At 50.1% G+C, this 21,474-nt stretch overlaps 4 protein-coding genes across 4 annotated transcripts; 2 read left to right on the top strand and 2 right to left on the bottom strand.

Moving 5' to 3' along the window:
* Nucleotides 1–1,734: 1,734 nt before the first annotated feature.
* On the top strand, nt 1,735–5,837 carry HOO65_060037 (GSKIP/TIF31 domain protein; the record flags this gene model as incomplete). Its single annotated transcript, XM_071003621.1, has 4 exons — nt 1,735–1,756; nt 1,815–1,940; nt 2,024–2,079; nt 2,175–5,837. 4 exons carry the CDS (start codon nt 1,735–1,737, stop codon nt 5,835–5,837), a joined length of 3,867 nt encoding a protein of 1,288 aa, XP_070857387.1.
* Nucleotides 5,838–6,570: 733 nt separating this feature from the next.
* Nucleotides 6,571–9,014, bottom strand: HOO65_060036 (fork head domain-containing protein; the record flags this gene model as incomplete). The annotated part of the gene is made up of 2 exons (XM_071003708.1): nt 6,571–8,814; nt 8,880–9,014. 2 exons carry the CDS (start codon nt 9,012–9,014, stop codon nt 6,571–6,573), a joined length of 2,379 nt encoding a protein of 792 aa, XP_070857386.1.
* A 2,211-nt stretch (nt 9,015–11,225) lies between these two features.
* On the bottom strand, nt 11,226–14,864 carry HOO65_060035 (General stress protein 69; the record flags this gene model as incomplete). Its single annotated transcript, XM_071003636.1, has 5 exons — nt 11,226–12,003; nt 12,123–12,268; nt 13,040–13,606; nt 13,729–13,899; nt 13,992–14,864. 5 exons carry the CDS (start codon nt 14,862–14,864, stop codon nt 11,226–11,228), a joined length of 2,535 nt encoding a protein of 844 aa, XP_070857385.1.
* Nucleotides 14,865–17,476: 2,612 nt separating this feature from the next.
* On the top strand, nt 17,477–21,175 carry HOO65_060034 (Protein priB; the record flags this gene model as incomplete). Its single annotated transcript, XM_071003633.1, has 4 exons — nt 17,477–17,694; nt 18,327–19,196; nt 19,274–19,702; nt 19,792–21,175. 4 exons carry the CDS (start codon nt 17,477–17,479, stop codon nt 21,173–21,175), a joined length of 2,901 nt encoding a protein of 966 aa, XP_070857384.1.
* Between the last annotated feature and the right edge of the window lie 299 nt (nt 21,176–21,474).

Below are 21,474 nucleotides of genomic sequence, written 5' to 3'. Positions count from 1 at the left end.
AACCAAACAGCGACTTGACACCGTCATGTTATGTTATGTTCCAAAGTCTAAACGTAAAGGTACAGTGACGCCATGATTCAAAGGAATGTGAATGTCAAAAGGCGAGTGCTCCCGAAAGGCTAGCTAGGCCATCTTGTACATGGCACAGCAACCAAATTAGCATTCAAAGACAGGGAGGGAGGGTCGGGAGCACAGGGAGGGGGTGCTGATACAATCGATTATACCATGCACAGGGGGAACGATGAGCGAAGGGAAGGGTAAGAGAATAATCAGGAGGGAATGATATGGATGGATATGGACATATCAAGAGAAGTACTGGCAAATAGATGAACGGATAAGACAAAAACGGAGAAGGACAAAGAATAGAGAGACGCAACGATCATGGACATTTGGCTGGACGAGACCGGTGAAGAAGAGGAAAAGAAAGATTGCTAGGCGGCGGCTGCTGCTTGTGTTTACATTCATTCCCCCACTGGCTACGTACAATAATAACTTGCCTGTTTGAGATAAAGAACGTTTTTTTGGCTGATTGGCTGCTACTTGGTGTTGGTGGGGAAGGGCCAGACATGGAAAGTCGTCTTTGTTAAGGCACAAGGCTTATTCTTTGTTAGACTATTAACACTATTTACAGTCTGATAAGTGGGCTTATCGTGGCGCACAAACTTCAATTTTTCTTCAAGTTTTTCTTGTCGTAGCTACCGTAAGTGGTAGATGACGGCCCTTGTGTGGCCAATGGGGAATTGGGCGGCGGGACCAATGAGACAATGGGAAAAGAAGAGCCATAATATAATGACTGTGATAGATAGAAACCGTTAGCCTTTAGTGTGAATGTTTGTTCATGTTTGTTTGTTTGTATTGCTGCAGACTAGCAAGACTCCTGCTTACCGTATCGCATATCCACAACGCGAAAAACTTCCACTTCTGCGGGTGTCCGAGGTTGGTATACGCTATTGATTTGAGGTATGTATCTACACTCTATCTCGCCTCTCCTCTCCGGCCCAGCTGCGCTCTTTTGGCCCTCACTCCCGCCCGCTCTTCGTTCGCCATTGCTGGCTCATTTCCTGTCGTTGTCTTCCAACTTCTTGATCCTGTCAATATCCCGATCCTCATATTACATAGCGTATCCACTTGCCCACAAAAGCCCTATAACTCACTGGATGGAGGGGTCTCCCAAGACTCAAGGCGGATCCTAGAAAAAGTACAGAAAAAAATTATTATGAGTCCAAGTTCTAGAATACTGACACCACCAAAACCCACTCACTCTGCCCTTGTAGCCCGAGGTTAGTTCCGTTGAGTTCGTCGGCTAAGGCTCTTTTCTTTTTTTCTCTTTTTGCTTCTCCTTGATTGTACGTTGTTAGCTTGCTCTACATCCGACTCGAGACACCCCCCGAACAGGTTCAAGGACTTCCGCTAACGCACTCTATTGCCTTGTATAGCATCTCCAGCAATCTCAGCCTCAAGTTTCCGTGTGCCTGTCATCCCCGTCCTTCAGATAAATGGTCTTGGCGCGGCTTAGAGCAGTTGTTGTTCGTTACATATCGTTGTTGAATCGATAAGCGAGTGGTTTTTTTTTTCCTTTTCTCTTTTTCCCTCCCTTCTCTTTTTTTCTCTTTTTGGAGCGGAACACTACTTAGAATCAACTTGAACCAACCAATCTCCGGTTCATTTGTTCTCCCCCATATCGTCTTTTATCTTTGGAATCATTCTTCTACAAAAGGAAGATCGTGACCAATTATGACTGCCTCCACTGAGAAAGGTGAGTAAATGATGCAAACTCTAAGACAGTCGTAATTTCTTCTACCGACTAATCTCAGCTCACTTGCTAACCGAAGATCCTCTGTCTATAGAACCCCAGGAGCAGGAGCCTGTTGAGGCTGTTGATGACGGCGAAGTCGCTGCCGATATTGGCGCCGATGAGATCGAGAACGATGTCCAGGAGCGTGAGTAATGGGACTAGTAGTGTGCCGGGCTTGCCCCGAGCCCCCCATCAAAGAGAAGACGTCATACTGATGGAAAACCCTAGAGATGATTGAACTCCTCGTCAAACTTCCCCAGGAGCCGTTCCAAATGGGTGTAGCTGTAAGTTCCTCAAAATGAAAGGGCCCCGTCACATAACTGCACACTACTCCTGCTGCTAGCCGCACTGCCACTCGTTACTAACTTGTCTACCACAGGTTTCAACCCAAGAACAGATTCACGAGATCCGACAGTCTATCATCGACTCGCCCGATGCCTACCAGTACACATGCTTCCACCTGGAATTCAATGGTCAGCGCATCACCGACTTTGTTCCTCTTGGATCTATTGAGGGCATCCTAGAGAAGCCGGAGGTCACCTTGGTTGAGGACCCCTACACCGAAAAGGAAGCCCGTATCCATATCGTGAGAACCCGGGAACTTATTGGCGCTGCAACCGAACGGATCGAGGCTACTCAAGGAGTCACCCCTGGAATCACTCTTCTTGAGACTGTCGACGCTCAGAACTCCATCGACTTCCAGGAGCTCCTAACTGAGACGCCAGAAAGCCCCGTGAAGCCTATTCCCGTTGGCGTCTATGATTTCTCTTCTGAGCCCACTCCCAGCGAGTTTGTTCCTACCCCCGTTCAGAGCGCCCCCAAGACCATCAAGGCTCTCTCCATCTCTCCCTGGAACCCTCCTCCCCACAACCTTCGCCAGAAGGGCCACCTTCTCTACCTCATGTTCACCACTCTCGAGGGCGAGCAGTTCCAGGTCACTTCCCACGTTAGCGGCTTCTACATCAGCAAGACCTCCAATGCCAAGTTTGACCCTTTCCCGCGCCCCCCTCCTAAGGCCGCTAGCTCGCACTCATTGATGACTCTAATCGGCATGGTATCTCCTGGCTTCAAAGCGGCCTTTGAGGAGCTTCAAGCTTACAACAATCGCCGGGATGCTCTGGCCACCTTCCAGTGCACCAATGCCATCCCTGCTGCGCCATGGCTAGTGCCCTCTGCCACCACTGTCCAGTCTAACCACTCTTCTGACATGATTCGTAGCCAGGAGGGCTTCATCATGTCTGGAGTCGATAACACTGACTCGCTCCGTGACTGGAACGAAGAGTTCCAGTCGGCCAAGGAGCTTCCTAGAGTAACTGTCCCCGATAGAGTCTTCCGTGAGCGCCTGCTTTCCAAGCTGTACGCTGATTATGTGGAGGCTGCTACCAAGGGTGCCATTATGGTCGCTCGTGGCGAGATTGCTCCTCTCAACCCTACTGAGCTTACCGATGCCCAGATATTTGTCCACAACAATGTCTTTTTCTCCTTTGGTGCTGATGGCGTCGGTACCTTCACTTCTGAGGGCGGCGATGAGGCTGCCCGTGTTGCTACTGGAAAGGATGTTGCTGGCGTCCGCCTTGTAAACCAGTTGGACATTGATGGAATTTATACCGCTGCCACTGTCGTCGTTGACTACCTTGGAAAGCGTGTTGTTGGCCAGAGCATTGTGCCTGGTATCTTCCGTCAACGCGACCCTGGCGAGAACCAGATTGATTATGGAGGTGTTGAGGGCAAGGAGGTTGTCGCTGCGGACCAGCGTTTTGCTGAGCCTTTTGCTAAACTTTCTAAAGCCCTCAAAGTCAAGGCTCACCCCGTCTGGGACAAGGATGGCAAGCGTTTTGATCTGGAGGCTAGTGTGGAAACCAAGGGTCTCATGGGAACTGACGGCCGCAAGTACGTCCTTGATCTATACCGCGTTACACCTCTAGATCTTACTTGGATGGAGGGCCCTGACTATCCCCACCGCATGACCGTTCTCCGTACTGAGCTTGTTGACATCTACGCTCGCCAGAAGATGAAGGAATGGGCTGAAGCTAAGTACAAGGAGCATAGTGATGCTCAGAAGGCTAAGGCTGATGCTGCTATAAAGAGCACTGAGGAAGGTGAGGCTAGCAAGGAGGAGGAGGAGGAGGCTGAGGAGGCTGAGGAGAAGGCCGAAGAAAAGGGAGGCGAAGTCGAGAAGGCCGAGAAGAAGGAGTCTGATCTCGAGCCTAAGGAGAAGTTCAATCTCAACATTGCAGACTTCGAGTTTAGCCTCAACCCTGATGTCTACAGTGGGCAGATGCCCCAGACCGAGGAAGAGACAGAAGAGCTTGATAACGACGAGGACCGTGTCCGCGAGGTCTGCGATTACCTCCTAGAACAGGCCATCCCCAACCTGCTCAATGACCTAGCCGAGTCTGACATTGGCTTCCCCATGGACAGTCCTTCTTTGAGCCTCATGCTCCACAAGCGTGGTATCAACATTCGCTATCTGGGAAAGATTATTGAGCAGGCTACCGACTCCCGCCTCGAAGCCCTGCGTATTCTCGGACAGCAAGACATGATTGCGCGTGCCTTCAAGCATGTTAGCCGTAGATACATGGCTGATCTCCCCTTCGTTCTTGCCACTTCCTGCTACGCGCACCTGCTAAACTGCCTGCTGGGCTGGCGCGTGACCAGGACCCCTGAGGCCGATGTTGATGAGAGCCTTCAGTCGCTGTACCCTGACGCCAACATGGAGTTTGTGAAAGTCACTACCGACTCCATCAAGGCTGAGATCGCCCAGAATGTTACGGAGCGTTTCAGGTTCACTCTTCCCGAGGATTGGCTTGAGAATGTGAAGCCTGTCCAGCTCCTGCGTGAGATCTCCATCTCGCTAGGTCTGCAAATTGAGGCCAAGACTTACAATTTTGGTCTCCCCAAGGCCCAGGGCTTCCAGTCCGATATGGCTATTGCCGCTGCTTCTGCTACTCCGAATGCTGCCGCCCATACCACCGGTGCTTCCGAAGGTGGCAAGAAGAAGAAGGGCAAGAAGGCCCGCGAGGCTTCTCCCGATGTCGTCACCAAGAAGGTCCTAAACGTCACATTCATGGCTGAGGACATTGTCAACATTGTGCCCGTCATAAAGCACTCCACTCCTCGCAGTGCCCTTGCGGAGGAGGCTTTCGAGGCCGGTCGTATTTCCATTCTGCAAGGCCAGCGCAAGCTAGGTCAAGAACTCCTTCTGGAGTCTCTGTCGCTGCACGAGCAGATTTATGGAATTCTGCACCCCGAAGTTGCCCGTGTCTACAACTCTCTGTCTACAATCTACTACCAGATGGATGAGAAGCAGATCGCTATCGAACTTGCCCGCAAGGCTATTGTGGTTTCAGAGCGCACTCTGGGTGTTGATTCGCCTGAGACACTGCTTAACTACCTCAACTTGTCACTATTTATGCATCAGATGGGCCGCAGTGACATTGCTCTGGCTTACGCCAAGCACGCGCTAAAGCTGTGGAAGCTTGTGTACGGCGTCAACCACCCCGATCAAATCACTGCCATGAACAATGCTGCGGTTATGCTCCAGCAGCTTAAGGAGTACCATGAGTCTCGCCGGTGGTTTGAAGAGTCCCTACGTGTCTGCGAGGGAATCTTTGGCGAAGACAGTGTCAACTCTGCTACGCTGCAGTTCCAGCTGTCACAAGCCCTTGCTCTGGACTCGGACGCTAAAGCCGCTGTCACCCGCATGCGCAAGTCATTCAACATCTTCGCAGCTCACCTGGGCAAGGAAGACAAGAACACCAAGGAGGCCGAAGCCTGGCTAGAGCGTCTGACACAGAATGCTGTTACGCTTGCTAAACAGGAGAAGTTCCTTGAAGCCAGAGGCATCCGTCCCGAAAGCTTGCTTAAGAACCGTCTGAACGGCGGTGCGGGTATTGCCGGACGCACTCTAGATTCAGAAGCTTCCAAGACTCCCAATGTTGATGGCCGCAGCATCGACGATCTGGTCAGCTATATCGAAGGGCCTGGCCACGGTTCTTCATCCAAGAAGGGCCGTTCCCGTGGCGGCAAGCAGCGCAAATAAACGAGATTCACATCGCGCCACCTTTGTTGATTTTCTTTCCTACAGGCACACAGGGCTATCTGCGAGAGGCTTAGCCAGCGGGAAAAGTCTATGTATTCTATCCGTGTAAATTGCTGCTGCCATGAGCTGTATTTTTTTTTCTCTCATCCCCATTCCGTTGCTCTTATTTGCATTTTTGCTCTTATTTTGCTATATCTTTGTTTTTTATCTTGCCTCATGTCTTCCCACGTCTCCCATTATGTTTCTTCGTCCCAGTTTTCACCTCTATTACTCCTCTTTATCCTCTGGTCGGACGCGCTTTAGCTTCTCATCTGACCAACAATCGAGCCTCTGATGCTTTCAAATTGCACTGAAAGCTAGGGGCTACCTGACGGTATTGTTTTTTTATCCTTTTTTTTTGGGTGGGTGTACGATTAGTGAATGAAAAGTTAAAAACAAGGAATCAATGATACGTCAGTCAATTCAATCGGTCTTGGCCTCCCATTTTCAAGTCACCAACTTCTCTCCCTCATTTATAATTGATGTATCACCAAAGAACCCTGCTTACAACGCATAGAATGGAGCCTAGGTTACGCTTCAATCAAGATTCATGTCTCATTGGTCGGAGAGTATCATTATCCGTGATACTACATATTTAACAATAATACAAACATCCGAAGATCGCCAACAAGCCTGGCCAGGTCTGTTTTTTTTTTCATTCCCTTTTTCCCACGCCTCACTTCCCCCCCAACATTTACTTTTGGCCTGGTGCAAGCTGAAGCCCACGTCCCAACACGGGTGGTGCTGACGCATGAAATGACCCAATGGACTGGAACCCCTTGGCCAGATCAAATGTTTCTTCTTCTTCATCGCTAGGGCTCGCGCGAGGCGCACCACCGCCATTGACGGCAGCGGCAACGACAGCAGAGGCAGCAACGGCGTCTTTTGTATGGTCGGTTTCTTGGTCTTCGACTGCCTTGGAGACAGATATTGAAGGGGTGGCATTGATGGGCCCCCGGCCTTTGGTAGGACTGTTGTCTCCCAGGCGCGGCGGGCTAGAATCTCCTCCCATGGCCCCAACAGTTCCTGAAGGCTGGCGCGATGGAGATGAGTCAAAGTTAAGCATGGAGCGCAAAGGAGTGCTGCCAATATCAATGTACTTCCAGAATGGAGCAGGGGAGCTTGTAGGCATGTACTGGCTAGGCCGTTGGACGGTGCTTGGTGGAGCAAGCCGTGGATGTACACGTGGTGGGGCTGGAGTGACAAAAGAAGAGCCATCTTCTTGTAGATATGAGGATGTCAGAGTAGGGGAACGCGGGGCAATGAGGGTTTGTTGAGATGATGCTGGCGGCTCATTTTGTCGGGGAAGAGAATGGCCTTGTGAGGGAGCAGGAGGTGGTTGTTCTTGGTGATTTTGTTGTGATATCTCCTTAAGACTCGACAGCGACTGGGGAGTGGTTTGATAAGACGCCGCAGAGCTAGGCACGGGCTTGCGCTGGCGAGGTCTAGGAAGAGGACTTCCATCAACGGCGACAGCAGATCCCAAGGGCCCCCGTCTTCTCCCAGCACGATCTGGCGTTGACTGCGCAGGGGTCAGGCCTGATGAAGGCGGCGAGTGAATAGGCGATAGCCTACGTTTGCGAGAAGAAGCGGCCATATCGCGAGGGCCATGTGTGATGTAGTTAAGCTGGCTAGGTGAGCTAGGCACGGAGCTTCCACGGTGACCTCCTCTGCCACCCCTGTAGGCAGAGCGTATCATGTCTTCGCGCGCTTCCGCTACAATTTGCCATTTCATTCCCTTGCCTGGTTCGTCTGTAGATCGAGCGACTTTGTCAAAGGATTTGTTAAGAGAAAGGTTGTGGCGGATAGAGTTTTGCCAGCCAGCAGAGGGCTGATGGCGATAGTAGGCATACTGGTCGGTTATGTAGTTGTAAATTCCGTTGAGATTTAGCTTTTCGTCGGGAGTGTTGATTATGGCCTGGGTAATCATCTGAGCGTAGCTATACTGGGGCTTAATATGGCGGTTTTCATCCAGGCTAAGGTCGATGTCGGAAGGGCCGGAAATAGGCGTGCTAGGGGGTATGCCGAGACGAGGAGTAGCAAGTAGATTGTTTCGAGACGACGTCGGAGTTCCAGGGCGCCGATAGTCGACGGGCGCAGGGGCAATTGGCTGCTGAAATGTGAGTGTTTGGGCCGAGGAATGTGACAGATCTCGAGAAACCGAGCGAGCAGTGGCCGATGACGAGCGCGGCAGAGGCGTCTCGAGGTTTGGATTATGCGACAAGGATGAAGATGAGGAAGAAGGTAGCTGACGCGCTGGCGTAGAAACGGCGGGAAGACGGGAAACAGTAGCAAGACCGGCACGGCGACGGAAGGTATCATGGATATGTAAAGGGCTAATCTCAGAAGGTAGCACAAACATCATTTCCACGCCACCAATTTCGATGACGTTGCCGCTCTTGAGGGCTTTAGAAGTGCCCAACTTAAGCACGCTTCCATCGACTTTTGCGCCGTTGCGTCCCTTAACGTTGAGATACCACTGTTCAGCCTCGGAGTTGAAAAATATGAGGGCGTGCTGGCGCGATACAGTTTTACTAGGGCCAAGGTCGATGTGGACAAGATCTTCAGACTTTGTGGTCTCGGATTGCGGCGCTGGGGCGTCAGAGGCCGTAGTAGCAGCAGCAGTGAGGATAGAAGCATCTGAGGAGCGGCCGATTTTGATTTCCAACTTAGTCACATAAAAGGTCCAGTCTTGGGCGGCGATTTTAGCGTAGGCCTTGACTCCGTCCTTGTTGGACTCGTGGATTTGGTTTGAGTGGTCTTTGCTAGCTTGGACAGGGTTTTCTTTCGGACAAACAAGATGCTGAACTATTTGCGACACGAGCTGGTCGCCATCCGGCTCGTCAGCCGCTGAAGTGTCCGCGGTCAAGTGGGTGTCGTTATTTTCGTCATCGTCGTCGTCGGTGGGGGCAGCAGCTTGGGAGGGAAGGTCGTCGACCTGGAGGGGGGGGTAAGGGTTAGGGCGTGTTTGCGAGAGGGAGAGAAGGGAAGAGCAAGACCTACCTTTTTTCTGCGCTTGGGAGGTCTAGAAGGAGTCTCGATATCGGGAGCAGCGGAGACAGATATTGTGGGTGCGGCAGCCTCGCGCTTGGAATTTGCACGGCTGCGCTGGCCGCGAGTAGTCGACGACGGCGCCATGGTTGGGGATTGAGGAGAGAATCAACAGAGGCAGTTCAGAAGAAGCAGTCGGCTGGGTGGGTATATGCGACTAAGAAGGGGGGGGGGGGGGTAGCAAGCGCAATAAGATAGCAGAAAGAGATGCGAGCGAACTTCACGTGGGAGCGCTCCGCAGCGGGATATGGTGATACAAGGAGGAAAAAAAAAGCTTGGAACAGCTACAAAGGAAACAAAATAGAGAGAAAAAAGGTTGGCGGTAAAATGCGTAGCAAGAGCATCGATCGATGTGTATAACGATATAGTAGTAAACAACCCTGGCTTGTTCGCTTGGCTTGGTTCGTGGGCTCGTGGTCCGAACTTTGGACGAGAAAGAAGAAAAGAAAAGAAAAAAGATTAGAGACAAAAACTGGGAGGACAGAGAAGAGAGGAGGAGAGGCTCTCTGGTTGTCGTGGTTGCGGTAGTGATAAAAGGCTGGGGTGTAGCAAGCAAAGGAAACAAAGCGAGAGCCAAAGCGTCCAACCACCAGAAAAAAAATGAACGTGAAAAAAGAATAATACGAGAAAAAAAAAATGATAATAGGCCAAAGAAACTAAACAAGGCCGTCGGTCAATGGATGAACGAAAGAAAGGAAATAAAATAAAGGGAGAAATTGAGAGGAAAAGTCCAAAAGGGAAGACCACGCACATAAAAAAAGAAAAAAAAAAAAAAAAGAGAAAATTCCAGCATGGAAAGTGCACCCAAAATTGAGAATCTGCAACAGGCAGTTGCCAACTTGCCAAATATTTAGACAAAAAAGAGACCTTGCCTTTTACTAGCTTAAAAAATAAGAACAACAAGAACAACGGAGAAACAAATAATTCTCGCCAAGTGCTATCCCACCGCCCACCGCCCTTCTTCTCTTTCTTCATTCGTCTCGTCTCGTCTTTGCGTCTGCTTTTTTCCGCCTGTGCATTCTTCGCTTTTGCAATTTTTTTCTTTGTTCAATTTTCTTTCTTGTCTCGACACGCCAAGCCCCACCTTCTACTTCTGCCTTCCCTGGCTGTCTTCCCCAGTTAAGAAACCGCGCGTGTCACGGGACGCCTTCACTCTACGCGTCGCCGGGGTTACGGCGAGAAGGCCGCTAGGGTTAGTGTGCTACATGGCACTGGTTAAGTTGAGTCCACTGCCACCCACCCAAAAAGCTTTGTTTCTCTCACGCTTCTCTATCCCCTGCATTATGCACACGAACCGTTCCTCTTCCATTTCCCCTTTGTCTTTCCCTCTACCATTCTTCTTTCCTTGGTTACCTAGCCGAAAAATGTGCAGGGACCAGCCGATGAGCTCGATGTAAGTGCAGAGGTACTTTGCTCTAAAGTTTACTAAACTTACTTTGACTAGGCTAACTGCATACGTACATACGTAAACATCAACCGATACAACCTACTACTTGCCACCCTACCTTTGACAACTCCATTGCGTCCCTTGCCATGTATCTGCATCCATGTGATCGTCTCTGTGCCTCTGGCTTGTGGCCTAATAGCGAAACTAAGGCTCCCTTGCTTCTTGTTGCGACCTATAAACTGCCTAGTATGCCGCCTATTTACTCGTCGTCCATCCCTGTGTTGGCTGAGATCTTGCCGAACTGAAGAAAGAAAACTTGAGTCTTTCCTGCGCTCGCGTCGTCTCCCTCGACTCCGCATAGAGTGGCCGACGGAAGCGTATATATATGTGTATTTATATGTATTCAAGTCAAGTGCATTCCCGCCCCCATGTGCCGTTTGCGTCTACCGCACTCCTGGGCCTTTCTGTGCTATACACTAGACTATACACTATACATACTGCACCATATAGCACCTATGCCTGTACCTATAGCCAACTGCCTGTGCCTGGTCTAGCACTGCTTCCCTGCTCTGGTACCTGCATCGGCACCGCATTGCATCTCATCTAGTAATCGATCGTCACAACGTCGCAAAACCGACAGGGGAGGACAGGCAAATCACACTCACTACCTATCAGCTTGTCCCGTCACACCGTTGATTTATCTCTGTGCTAACAATTTGTTTTGTAGTTTATGGGTTGCGTTTCCTATTGTTGTAGGTCTCCTTTGAGAGAGGTTTTCTTTTTTTGTCTTAAAAAAAAAAGAAATCTTTTCCAAAAGGACTCTTTATTTAACCCACTAGTCAAGTCATACAACCTTCTTCAGATTCCACCCAGCCCTCTCTCCTCCCTCGTCGCTTTCTCTTGCTGTCTCTTCATGTCCCTCGCACTTCTTTCTCCGCATGCACTCTCTCTAGGGCGGCCTGTATTGCGGCAGCCTGTCTACTCCCAATCTGCCACATCTCGTCATGGTCCCCTTCCACCGAAATCTCTATAACTTCAATTCCCAAGCCACTACACCTTGTCGCCATCTCCTGCCGCTGGTTGTCCTCTACCAGAGAATCTGATGTTGCCGTGCATAGCACCACTCCCAGATAAGCCTCTAGCCCCTGTTGTGCTAGAAAGTTTACTGGTGAAACATCATCCCATGCTCCTCCCTCATCTTCCCCAAAAGCTCCCCTAACAAAGTCGCGGTACACTCCGGCCCACGGGCTGTCTTTGTGATTCTCAACAATGCCTCTGACATTATGGATTCCAGCAAGACTCACAACTGTTCGTGGCAACGGAAACCTGAACCCTCGGAACTCTTCCAGAAATGTCTGGAATGCCAGTGTCGCACCACACGAATGACCAACTAGGATATACTGGCCCTTGCTGAGCCCATAAGTCTCTTCCAACAACTCGAGGCCCGAGCATATATCGTTAACATGGTCAGGATGTTGTGCGCTGCGAATATCGGTCGCAGGCGTTTCGGGACCCTGCGGGTGATCCGGGTGTGCGGAAAGCCGGTACTCGAGCGACGCAAAGCCCAATCGCTTCCCGCCAAGGAGGCTCCTGTATGACTCAAGGGAAGCCGTGATGTGGTTGATCGTGGGTTGCGCGAAGTTGACATGGTTTATGGCAGGATCGCGCCACGCACCCCCGTGTATAAAGCTGCATTTTCCTCAATTGTTAGAGACACACAACATGCCATGCCTCACCTCAGTCACAAGCTACCAGATCTCGCAATTTATGAGGGAGGGAGTTGGCGATAAAACAGCAGCAGCACTTACACAATCCAAAATACCGGGATGTTAGTCGAGATGGCCAAGGGCTCTAGTTTGTTGGGCAGCCAAACGGCGACTCGTTGTAGCGCATGGTCGCCAAAGCTATGCACACGGTAAGACATATTGGGCTTGCAAAGGACTGTCTGTGTGAGCTATATGACAGGTGAAAGTATACAGGAAACACTTCAAAGACGTGCGACAAGTGACAAACCGCACGACTTTGATCCTTCCCCACCTCTACAGCAACCCTACTCAACCCTAATATACACGATGACCACCCACTAGCCACTCCAACATGCACCCAACAACAAATTTTGCTCAAGTACGGTTACAGAACCATTCGCCCATTGTCTCCCGTTCCATGTGTCATGTCTTTTTCCGCTATCCAGCGGCTAACGACGGTAGCACAACGGTTAGGCCTCGGTTATGCTGGGTAATTCTTGGTTACACCGATAGAATGACAGCGGGACTTTGCTTTGCCTAGGATAACCGACCCAGATCACCAGGACGAAAAAAAAGAAAGAGAGAGAAAAAAAAGTCATGAGGTCGGTGTAAGGATGTATCTGCGTGCACCTGTGTTGCGGAGGAATAGGAGGAACAACTGTGCATAAGTCGCCGGATGCTCAGCTTGAGAGATTAAAGAAAACTTGCATGATCCATGCTCTATGCAAGTACTCATGTATTTCACCTAAGTACCCAGTTCCTTGTCATGTCGACGACGTCACGATATCGCCCTATCATGTCTAGAGATAGCCATCCTCTCCTTCCCTCTTCCTTTGCTGTCGCCCTGCTGTCGTGCAGTCTTCCCTTGCCCTTGCCCTCTATCTCTACCTCTTCCTCCCCTGCTCCTGGTCGCCCCATCACCGATACTCAGAACCACAATCACCCATAGCCTGAAAGACTACTGCACGCCTGCTTTTTACCTGCACTGCCTCAATGGCCTTCTGATCTTCGTCATCCAGCCTCCAGCCGTATGCTTTCAAGTTCTCCTTAGCGTGTCCACTCACACCCATTCTAGTGCCCACTAACACGGCCCCGACATAGTCAAAGTCCAGGACCCATCTAGTGGCCACATTAGAAATAGACACCTTGTGCTTCTTTGCAATGCGGTCTAGCACGCCTAGGAGCTCCTGGAATAGAGTCCAGCCTCCCCAAATACCAATCATCTCAAAGTACTTGCGCTGTGACGGAGTTAAGCCAGGGGCGAACAGCTCGGGTTCCGGGCGGTCAAGCCATTTGTCTGCCAAAAAGCCGCCACACAACGTACCATAAGTCAGGAGCTTGACTTTTTGTCTAGTGCAAACTTCGGCCATGGCAAAGGTTGGGCGTGAGTCGATGAGCGAGAACTGTATTTGGTTGGAAACTATGGGCACGCCAGCGGCCAAAATAGCAGCCATGTTGGACGTGTCGAAGTTGCAGAGGCCCAGAGCCTTGACACGGCTATCTGCGGCTAAAAGCTTCATCGCAGAAATACAGCTAGGGTTAGAGTACTATTGTCATAGCGAAAGTGTTAGCCGCTGTTGTACAAGTATAAACAGCATATGTCGCAGGCAAGCAGAAGTGAGCAGGGGAGACGAGGGGGCGAGGAAAGGAGAAGGGAAGGGGTCCTTACGTCCTGCCAGTGGAACTGCAGCAGATCAATATGCTCTGATTGCAAGCGCGTCAGTCTTTCGGTGACATTTGCAGCAATGACCTTGGGCGTGACCTCTATGGGTCCAAAGACGCAGAATTTAGTTGCGGCGTAGAGACTTTCTGGCGCGAAGTAGCTCTGACGGAAGTGGCCCTGAAAAGAGAAAGAAAAGGAAAAAAAAAGGAAGCAAACTGTTAGCTACTAACGGTAATACCACGTCTTCTGTTGTTGCTACCACAGCTTACATAAATCACCTCGGCATCACCGTAATGATCAGCCATGTCATATGCCGTGAAGCCCATATTTACATATTCTTCAAACTGGGCTAGGATCTTGCTCTGGGGAGCGGCGCCCCAGGCAGGACTAGAGAGTTGCCAGAGGCCACTAAATAATCGAGGCAAGACTCTGCCGCCCATTGAAAAAGTTTCTATACGGGTTTGTATAGAGGGCTTGGGAGTGGCGGGGGCGGCTGCCTGTGTGGTTGCGGGTGCGCATACTCTAGGAGCTGCTAAAGTTAATTCCCTTGGATCAAGTAGCTTCGATACCAAAACGAAGCTCCTTTCTAGCACAAATTCCTGATTTTTGGGCCGCCAGGCCTGTTTAGCCAAGGACATGGCGTCAAGGAGCTTGTGCAAGACCTCCGACTCCTTCTTAGCCAAGCTTCTCATGCCTGTGGGTGTAGTCAGGGTCTTTTGTACAGCTGTAATGGCCTGCACAACATCGCCGTCAATGCTTGCCAGAGCAAGCAATGCTTCCTCATCGTCATGAGGAAATACAAGCTCGTTAGCTGCATGGATTACCTGGCAAAGTAGTTGAAGAGAGTCACTAGCTAGCCCTGCGCCCAGTGTGCTCCGGATGCGGGCCTGGACTTTATAGAAGTTGCGACTAATTAAGGATTCTGGCGGGACGCCAAATATTGGTAAAGGGACAACAAAGGGTGTCCTTTGTAGGTATTTCTTAGCTTCCGTCTCAAAGACAACACTATAATCTGGGCTTATTGTCAGCATAGCCCGGAGGACACAGCGGAGAGCATCGGCCGGCAGATTGGCGATGATGGTGTCTGTCATGAGGTTGACATGAGCCGTTTTAGCCTGTGAAAGCTGGGAGGAGGAGGCCATGACGAGGGCTAGTATTGCAAGTTGTAGGGGCAAGGATATAGCTACTACAACAAAAGGATCAAGAGAAGATGAGAGGAGGCAAGGCAGCGCACCAAGAGCCTGTATTGAGAAGAGAGAGAAATGGTGGCAAGACAAGGCTAAGTTACGGCAAAGACAGGAAGAACAATGACGCCAAGAAAAGACTACGAAGCAGAAAGGAGATGGAGGAGAAGGGAAAAGAGGAACAGGATAGATAGGATAGATGCCTCAGATCAAGCAAAAATAACAATGGCCACGCGTTACTCCTAGACTGGGATACTGTCTGATATACATAATCACATTCTCCCTCCGTCATTGTCCTAATATCAGAGGCTACATATGTCGACATTCGGGCTAACTAATTTAGTTAATTTGGAGGTGGTATAAGCCGAGTAACTGGAACACCGGCTACATACTACGTAGCAGTCGAAGTGAGAAAAGGAGCCCGAGGCAATAAAGGCAGAAAAGGATGGAAAGGGACCCAGCCTACCTTAGCTTGACTTTCCTTGTCTTGCCGCAGCAGCATACTGTCTAGATACCGGCCAGTCCACCCGTCGTGCAATGGTCGCATGGCACGATTTTGATAACAGCCAAGAGTCGAGAACTCGAAAGAAGCCGAACACCGGCACTGGTAGCCGGTCCGAGTACAAGGGGAGGAAAAAGACCAGGGCCCCAAGAGAAGCAAAACGAAAAAGACGAATAATAATAGACGACCTTGTCGTGTTGTTGTTGTCTCCTGTCTTGCAATTTTTCGCTCGTCTTATAGACCCATCCTACCGGTTATCTATCTAGTTAGCAACCAGAGAAAGGGAGAGAGCAGGAAAAGCAGTGCAGGCAAAGGAAGCGCCGAGTGGTTGAGAGTAGGATGCCGGTTAGGGATTTTAGTGAATGTGTATTGGGGGGGGGGGTTTATTTTTTTACAATATCTTTTTGCCTTATTTTTTATTTATTTATTTTTTTTTATTTCAATTCCGTTTTTTTTATTGATTTTCATCTTTGTCAGAAACCCGCTTATTTTCCACCCAACTCCCCCGATCTGCAAGTACTGAGAAGCTTAAGACAGACAAGACAGACAGCAGCATTGATAGGGTGACAGATTCTGGCCGGCTGGCTGGCTGGCTGGCTGGCTGGTCGTTAGTTTGTCATGGCTTCGTCTACACAGGCTATGTTTCATTCCTGCGGTAAAAGGTTGTGCTTGAAGCTTAGACGAGAAAGTTTATTGCTTAACCGGTCATCTACGATCTGTGCAGAGTGCCGGTGTAACTATTCATAGGCTTTTGAGTTCGCATTATTGCAGCAAATCTTGGCTGCGAACCAATTAGGGTTGTCCAGCCCTATACAACCCTGAGCTCGGCCCGATCGGCCTATAGCAGAGCAGGGAACCGCAAAGGCAGGTGCTGGGCTGGGTTGGCTGAGGCTTGCTGGGCTGGGATAGGAGGCAAGACGAGGAGAGAGGCCCGTTTTCGTTCTCGAGCTTGATCTGCAAGCTGCTTTTGGCCTGCATATTATTATTATGTATGCTTATTTGCGTGTGTGTGTGTGTGTGTGTGTGTGTGTGTGTGTGTGTGGATGGTATGGCAGCAAAGAGAGGTGAAGCAAGTAGGGTTTATGCTTAGTCAGCGAACCTTTTTCGGCCTCAACCCTGACCCTGATCCTGATCCTGATCCTGACCTTGACCTCGACCCCGACCTCGACCCCGACCTCGACCCCGAACATGTTCGTCGAGCGAAGGAGGCAAGGGCGCCCGAAATAGAACTGTAAGGCTGGCGTGCCTCTGTTGTTGCCTTTTTTTCTGAATATCTTTTCCTCTGCGTCTTATTTTCTATATTTCCTCTCTTTTCTTCCTTCCTAGTCACCAAGACCGTCGGATGAAAATTTTCTTCATCTTGGTTGCTATTAAATAGCGGAAAAACGATATCAAACGCGAATAAAATATCTCACCAGTTACAAGTCTGGCTAGCCAGCTTCTTGGTCTTCTCTCTTTCTTCAAAGCTCCAGGAGAGAGCACGGCGTCACTGGACTTATCTGCCGAGCTTCTTTTTATAATACGTTTTGGTAGTGTGTTCTTTTGCTCTTTTTATTTTATTTTTATTTTATTCTGTTCATTTATTCTTTCTCGTTTTTCACTGACTCTTTGTGGCTTCTTTTTATTTTATTTTACTTTATTTTATTCTATTTTATTTTCTCCTTCTTCTTCCTCTCTATTTCTTTTTTTTTCCCCTTCATCTTTCCTTTTCCCTTTTCCCTCTTTTTTCTCTTTTTTTTTCTTTGCTATTTTTTTTTTCTTTCTCCATCGTATATCCTACTACTCGACGCCCGGTTTGTCCCACCTTCGCTCCTTTATTTATTCCTGATTAAATCGACCATTCAATACTTGGGCCATGAATTAACGTCTTCCTCTCTTCCTCGGTGCTACTATCGTCTGACCTAAAAGCTCAAGCTCAAGCTCAAGCTCTCCTCTTCTATTTCTCTCTTCTCATAACTCCACTTGCAAACCACCAAATCTCACATTTACCTTTGCCAGTTAATTTCCCTCCTCCCTCAAATTCAAATTTCTTTTTTCATTTTTTTTTTTTCATTGACTCATCTTCATAATGAGCTCGTCTCAACACGAGCTCTCAGTTGAGCTCGATAGTGACCCAACCCCAGGCCGAGACAAGACTCATCATGTCTCATCGTCAGAATCAGCTCCCGCTCCGGCCATGGCTTTGGATCCCGGGGCGGCAATATCACCATCATCGGCACTGCCACCACCACCATCAGCAACACCTGCTGCTACTGTAGTGCGCCGATTAAAGAATGGCCCTATTACGTACGACCTCATTTCTTATCCCACTGTAGCCCGCTGACAATCCACCCATCCACCCCACTCTGTCTTTATATGCCGCCCTTCTACGGCCCTTCTCTTTCTTGCCCTATCTGGCCCCATTTGTCCCCATCCAGCTCCTGTTTCTCTTGCAATGTCACATGCTAACACAATTCACCTACTTTTCCCTCCCCTTCTTTCAGCGCTAATGCCTGCATAGCGTGTCGCAAAGTCAAAATGAAATGTGTGTTTGCAGAGGGCGAGATCGTTTGTAAACGCTGCATACGCCTGCAATGCGAATGCATTTTGGAAAAACACCGCCGAGGTCGCAAAGTTGGCACTAAGTATGTTGTACAACCCACTTCACGCTGTCAAATCCGCTGCAATATGTATACGTGTTACGTGTTCAATCGTGTTTTTGAGATGGCTTACATATACCCACGCACGCGCACTTGCGCTCGCCAGTCGAACAGACTCCGTTTCACCTACACACACCTACCTGCCTTGACCTATGCTTTCACACCCACGTCTAAGACTGTGTTTTTACACACCTAGGCATCCACATCCACGTACCCACGCACGCCTCTAGGGCAATATATGTATAGGTATAGCAACAAATACTTACACAAATATAACAGGCTCAACCGCACCAACGGCAAAGTCGTTACCCGCCCACCATCATCCTCTGCAGGCCTGTCTAACATGGGCACGCCGCCCCCTGGCTCATTTTATGATCCAACCGTCCCATCGTCGTCTGTGGGCCCACCTTCATTTAGCATAGGCACGTCGTCCTTTCCGGCTCCACCTTGTTCAGAGTATCAGCAGCAGCAGCAGCAGCAGCAGCAGCATCAGCATCAGCATCAGCATCAGCAAGAGCAGGAGCAGGAGCAGGAGCAGGAGCAGGAACAGGAGCAGGAGCAGGCGCCACAGACGCCCCACCAACAACCTCCACATCAGCCACACCAGGCGCCACATCAGCCACCATTACCACATGGCCAACCACACCAGCACCAGCACCAGCTCCAGCTCCAGCGCCAGCTCCAACTCCAGCACCAGCATCAGCCTCTCCCATCGCAATCTCAACCACAGCCGCGCCAACCCCCCCAGGAGCTCTCTACCCCTGCCTCGGCCTACGGCTCTACGACACTCCCCCACACTTTAAATGAACCCTACAAGATCGAATCTCCTTCAGAATGCAGCGTGGAAGCCGCCACTCCCACCCATCGAAGCACTGCTAATAGCACGCTGAGTGGCAGTCACAATGGCGGCACTGGCAACTTTTGGACTAAGAACAGGGGCTTCCAACCGCCTGACCTTCTGAATCAGCAGGCCACTATGGGCAAATTCTCTCTCAAAACCATCCTCAGTGTGGAAGATGAAGAGGTCCGACCAGGCTCTTCCTCCACAGCCCAGTATGCCACTGCTGGGCTAGGCCCTGAAGACGCGGCCAATGACCCGATTAGTCAGGGCATCCTGAGCATGTCGACAGCCAATATCCTGTTTGACGAGTGAGTAGTGGTTTCCCATTACCTCTGCGTCTGTTTCTCCGTGTTGATCCCATCACTAACATGCACGCATCGCCTAGCTTCATGAAAAATTTCAACCCTTGGATTGCCCAGTTCGACCGTTCCTTGCACACCTTTGGCTACGTGCGTTCTCGATCCACGTTTCTGCTCACGGCTATCCTCGCTGCCGCAGCCAAGGCCTTTAGTCACCAATTCACAAAGCCCCTACAAACCCTTGCTCGGAAACTTCACACCGAATCCTTTGTGCAAGGGACTAAGTCTGTTGATGTCGTACACGCCACACTGTTGCTGACGTACTGGAAGGATCCAGATGATACTCGCGCGTGGCTGATAACAGGCTACATTATCCGCATGTGCATGGAGCTGGGCTGGCACAAGTTGCCCTTCCATCGGGACGAGGATGAGCACAACGAACTAAGTGATCTGGAGCTGCGCAAGCAGAGAGATGTCGAAAGGCTTTGGCTGCTCCTTTTCGTTTACGATCGCAGGTATGTTCTCTATCTTTTCTCTATATTAATGCCTTCCCCCCCCCCCCCCCCAGGTTTATAGTCTGCTAATATTGCCCTCTGCTGTTCAGCATAAGCCTTCAAACTGGAAAGCCGTGGATGATTGAGCGGTCTGACTTTATCATCGACTCTAGCAACTGGTACACCCACCGCCTGGCTACTAACAACGATAAGCTTCTCTGTGGCTTCGTCAATCTCCGCCTCTTGACATCGGAAACCCTTAAGCTTGTCCACCCGAAATACATGTGGCGCGGCCCACGTACTAACCACATGCTGGAATCCGAAGTCCTCTTCGAAAGCATGGAAACTGATCTGCGGCGTTGGCGCGACCGCTGGTACGGCATATGCCGCACGTCGCCCGAACGCTGTCACAGTTTCCTGATTTGCTTTTATGGGGCTCATCTGCGCCTGAGCTTCTACTCCATTCCCCTGCAGCCGAGCATGCTCACAACCCTCAACATGCAGGCCTTTGATAAGCGGCCCCTATGGGCATGTTTTACCTCTGCCCATGAGATGCTGCAGCTCCTCAGCGAGCCGGATCTGTTGCCATCGCTGTGCTTTTGCCAGGACTCTATCCACGTCATGACGGCCTATGCGACCTCTTTTCTTCTCAAAGTTTGTCTCTCTGGCGGGGGAAACAGCATTCACAATACCCTACGGCTAAGTGTTATGGAAGCTCTGCAAGGCGTTAGGGCTGTATTCAAACACCACAAAGCTTCCTCTGATACAGGTCATCTTCAGGCCAAGTTTCTGGAAAATGTCATCCGCGAGCTTGAAAAGAAGATTGCTAGCTCGTCGGAAAACGAGTCACCTACCACTTCTGGAAAAAATACGCTGTCCGCAGGCCTACAGCAGCCCCCCCAGGGCCCCCGCAGACCTTCGCCGTATTCTCCTAAAGATTCTGCCTCGACCACTCCAATACCGGATCAACGGCAGCTCTTTACGGCGCGTACCGGACAGACTAACCAACAGCAACTTTTACCACTCCAGCCTCAGCCTCAGCCTCAGCCTCAGCCCCAGCTATCCCAACAGCCGAACTCGCTGGGCTGGCCACCGTTTTCTCAGCCAGAGCTGCCCCAGCTGACTAACCCACCATCAAGCGGTATTGCCTCTTCTGGCCCTTCCTTCCCCATGTCATCTGTCAAAACGCCCGATAGTTCATGGGCAGGCACCAGGCAGTCTCTGCAAACCCAGTTACCCCCATCACAGCCCTCGTCACAAATGCAAGACACTATCATGACGTCATACCCTGCAGACCTCAGCCAGCAGTCGCAGCAACCGCCACAGGCTTATCAGGCTATGTCGCAGCTAATGCAACAACAGCAACAGATGGATTTCTTGAACGAAGATTATCTTGTTGCAAGAATTGGCCCCTCGTGGCAGGACTTTATTGCTAATGCCGGCTTTAACGAAGAGACGGGCGCTTTCATGCAGCCTAATATAACCAGCATGTAACGAACAACTATACTTAGGAAACGTACTACAAGACGATAACGAGAGCCAACATGACCCCAAGTTTACATCTATCGACAGGTGGAACTACAGTACACCTGCGGCACCTCTCGTCTTTTGTTTCATTTTTTTTTCAGACTCCAAGCTATTATGACGAATCACTAGAGGATAATTTAATGTATGTGTATCGTAATTTTTGTTTTTTTTTTTAAAAAAAAAAAGAACGTTCGATATTCGTGAAACTAAAAGACAAGAAGACCAAGGAAGAAAAGCAAAGCCGTTGTATGAAGAAGGAAAATGTG

This window comes from Ceratocystis lukuohia (genome assembly GCF_044167205.1).
Source record: "Ceratocystis lukuohia strain C4212 chromosome Unknown Supercontig6_pilon, whole genome shotgun sequence".
Taxonomy (NCBI): Eukaryota; Fungi; Ascomycota; class Sordariomycetes; order Microascales; family Ceratocystidaceae; genus Ceratocystis; species Ceratocystis lukuohia.
This window is presented reverse-complemented; position numbering and strand designations above follow the sequence as displayed.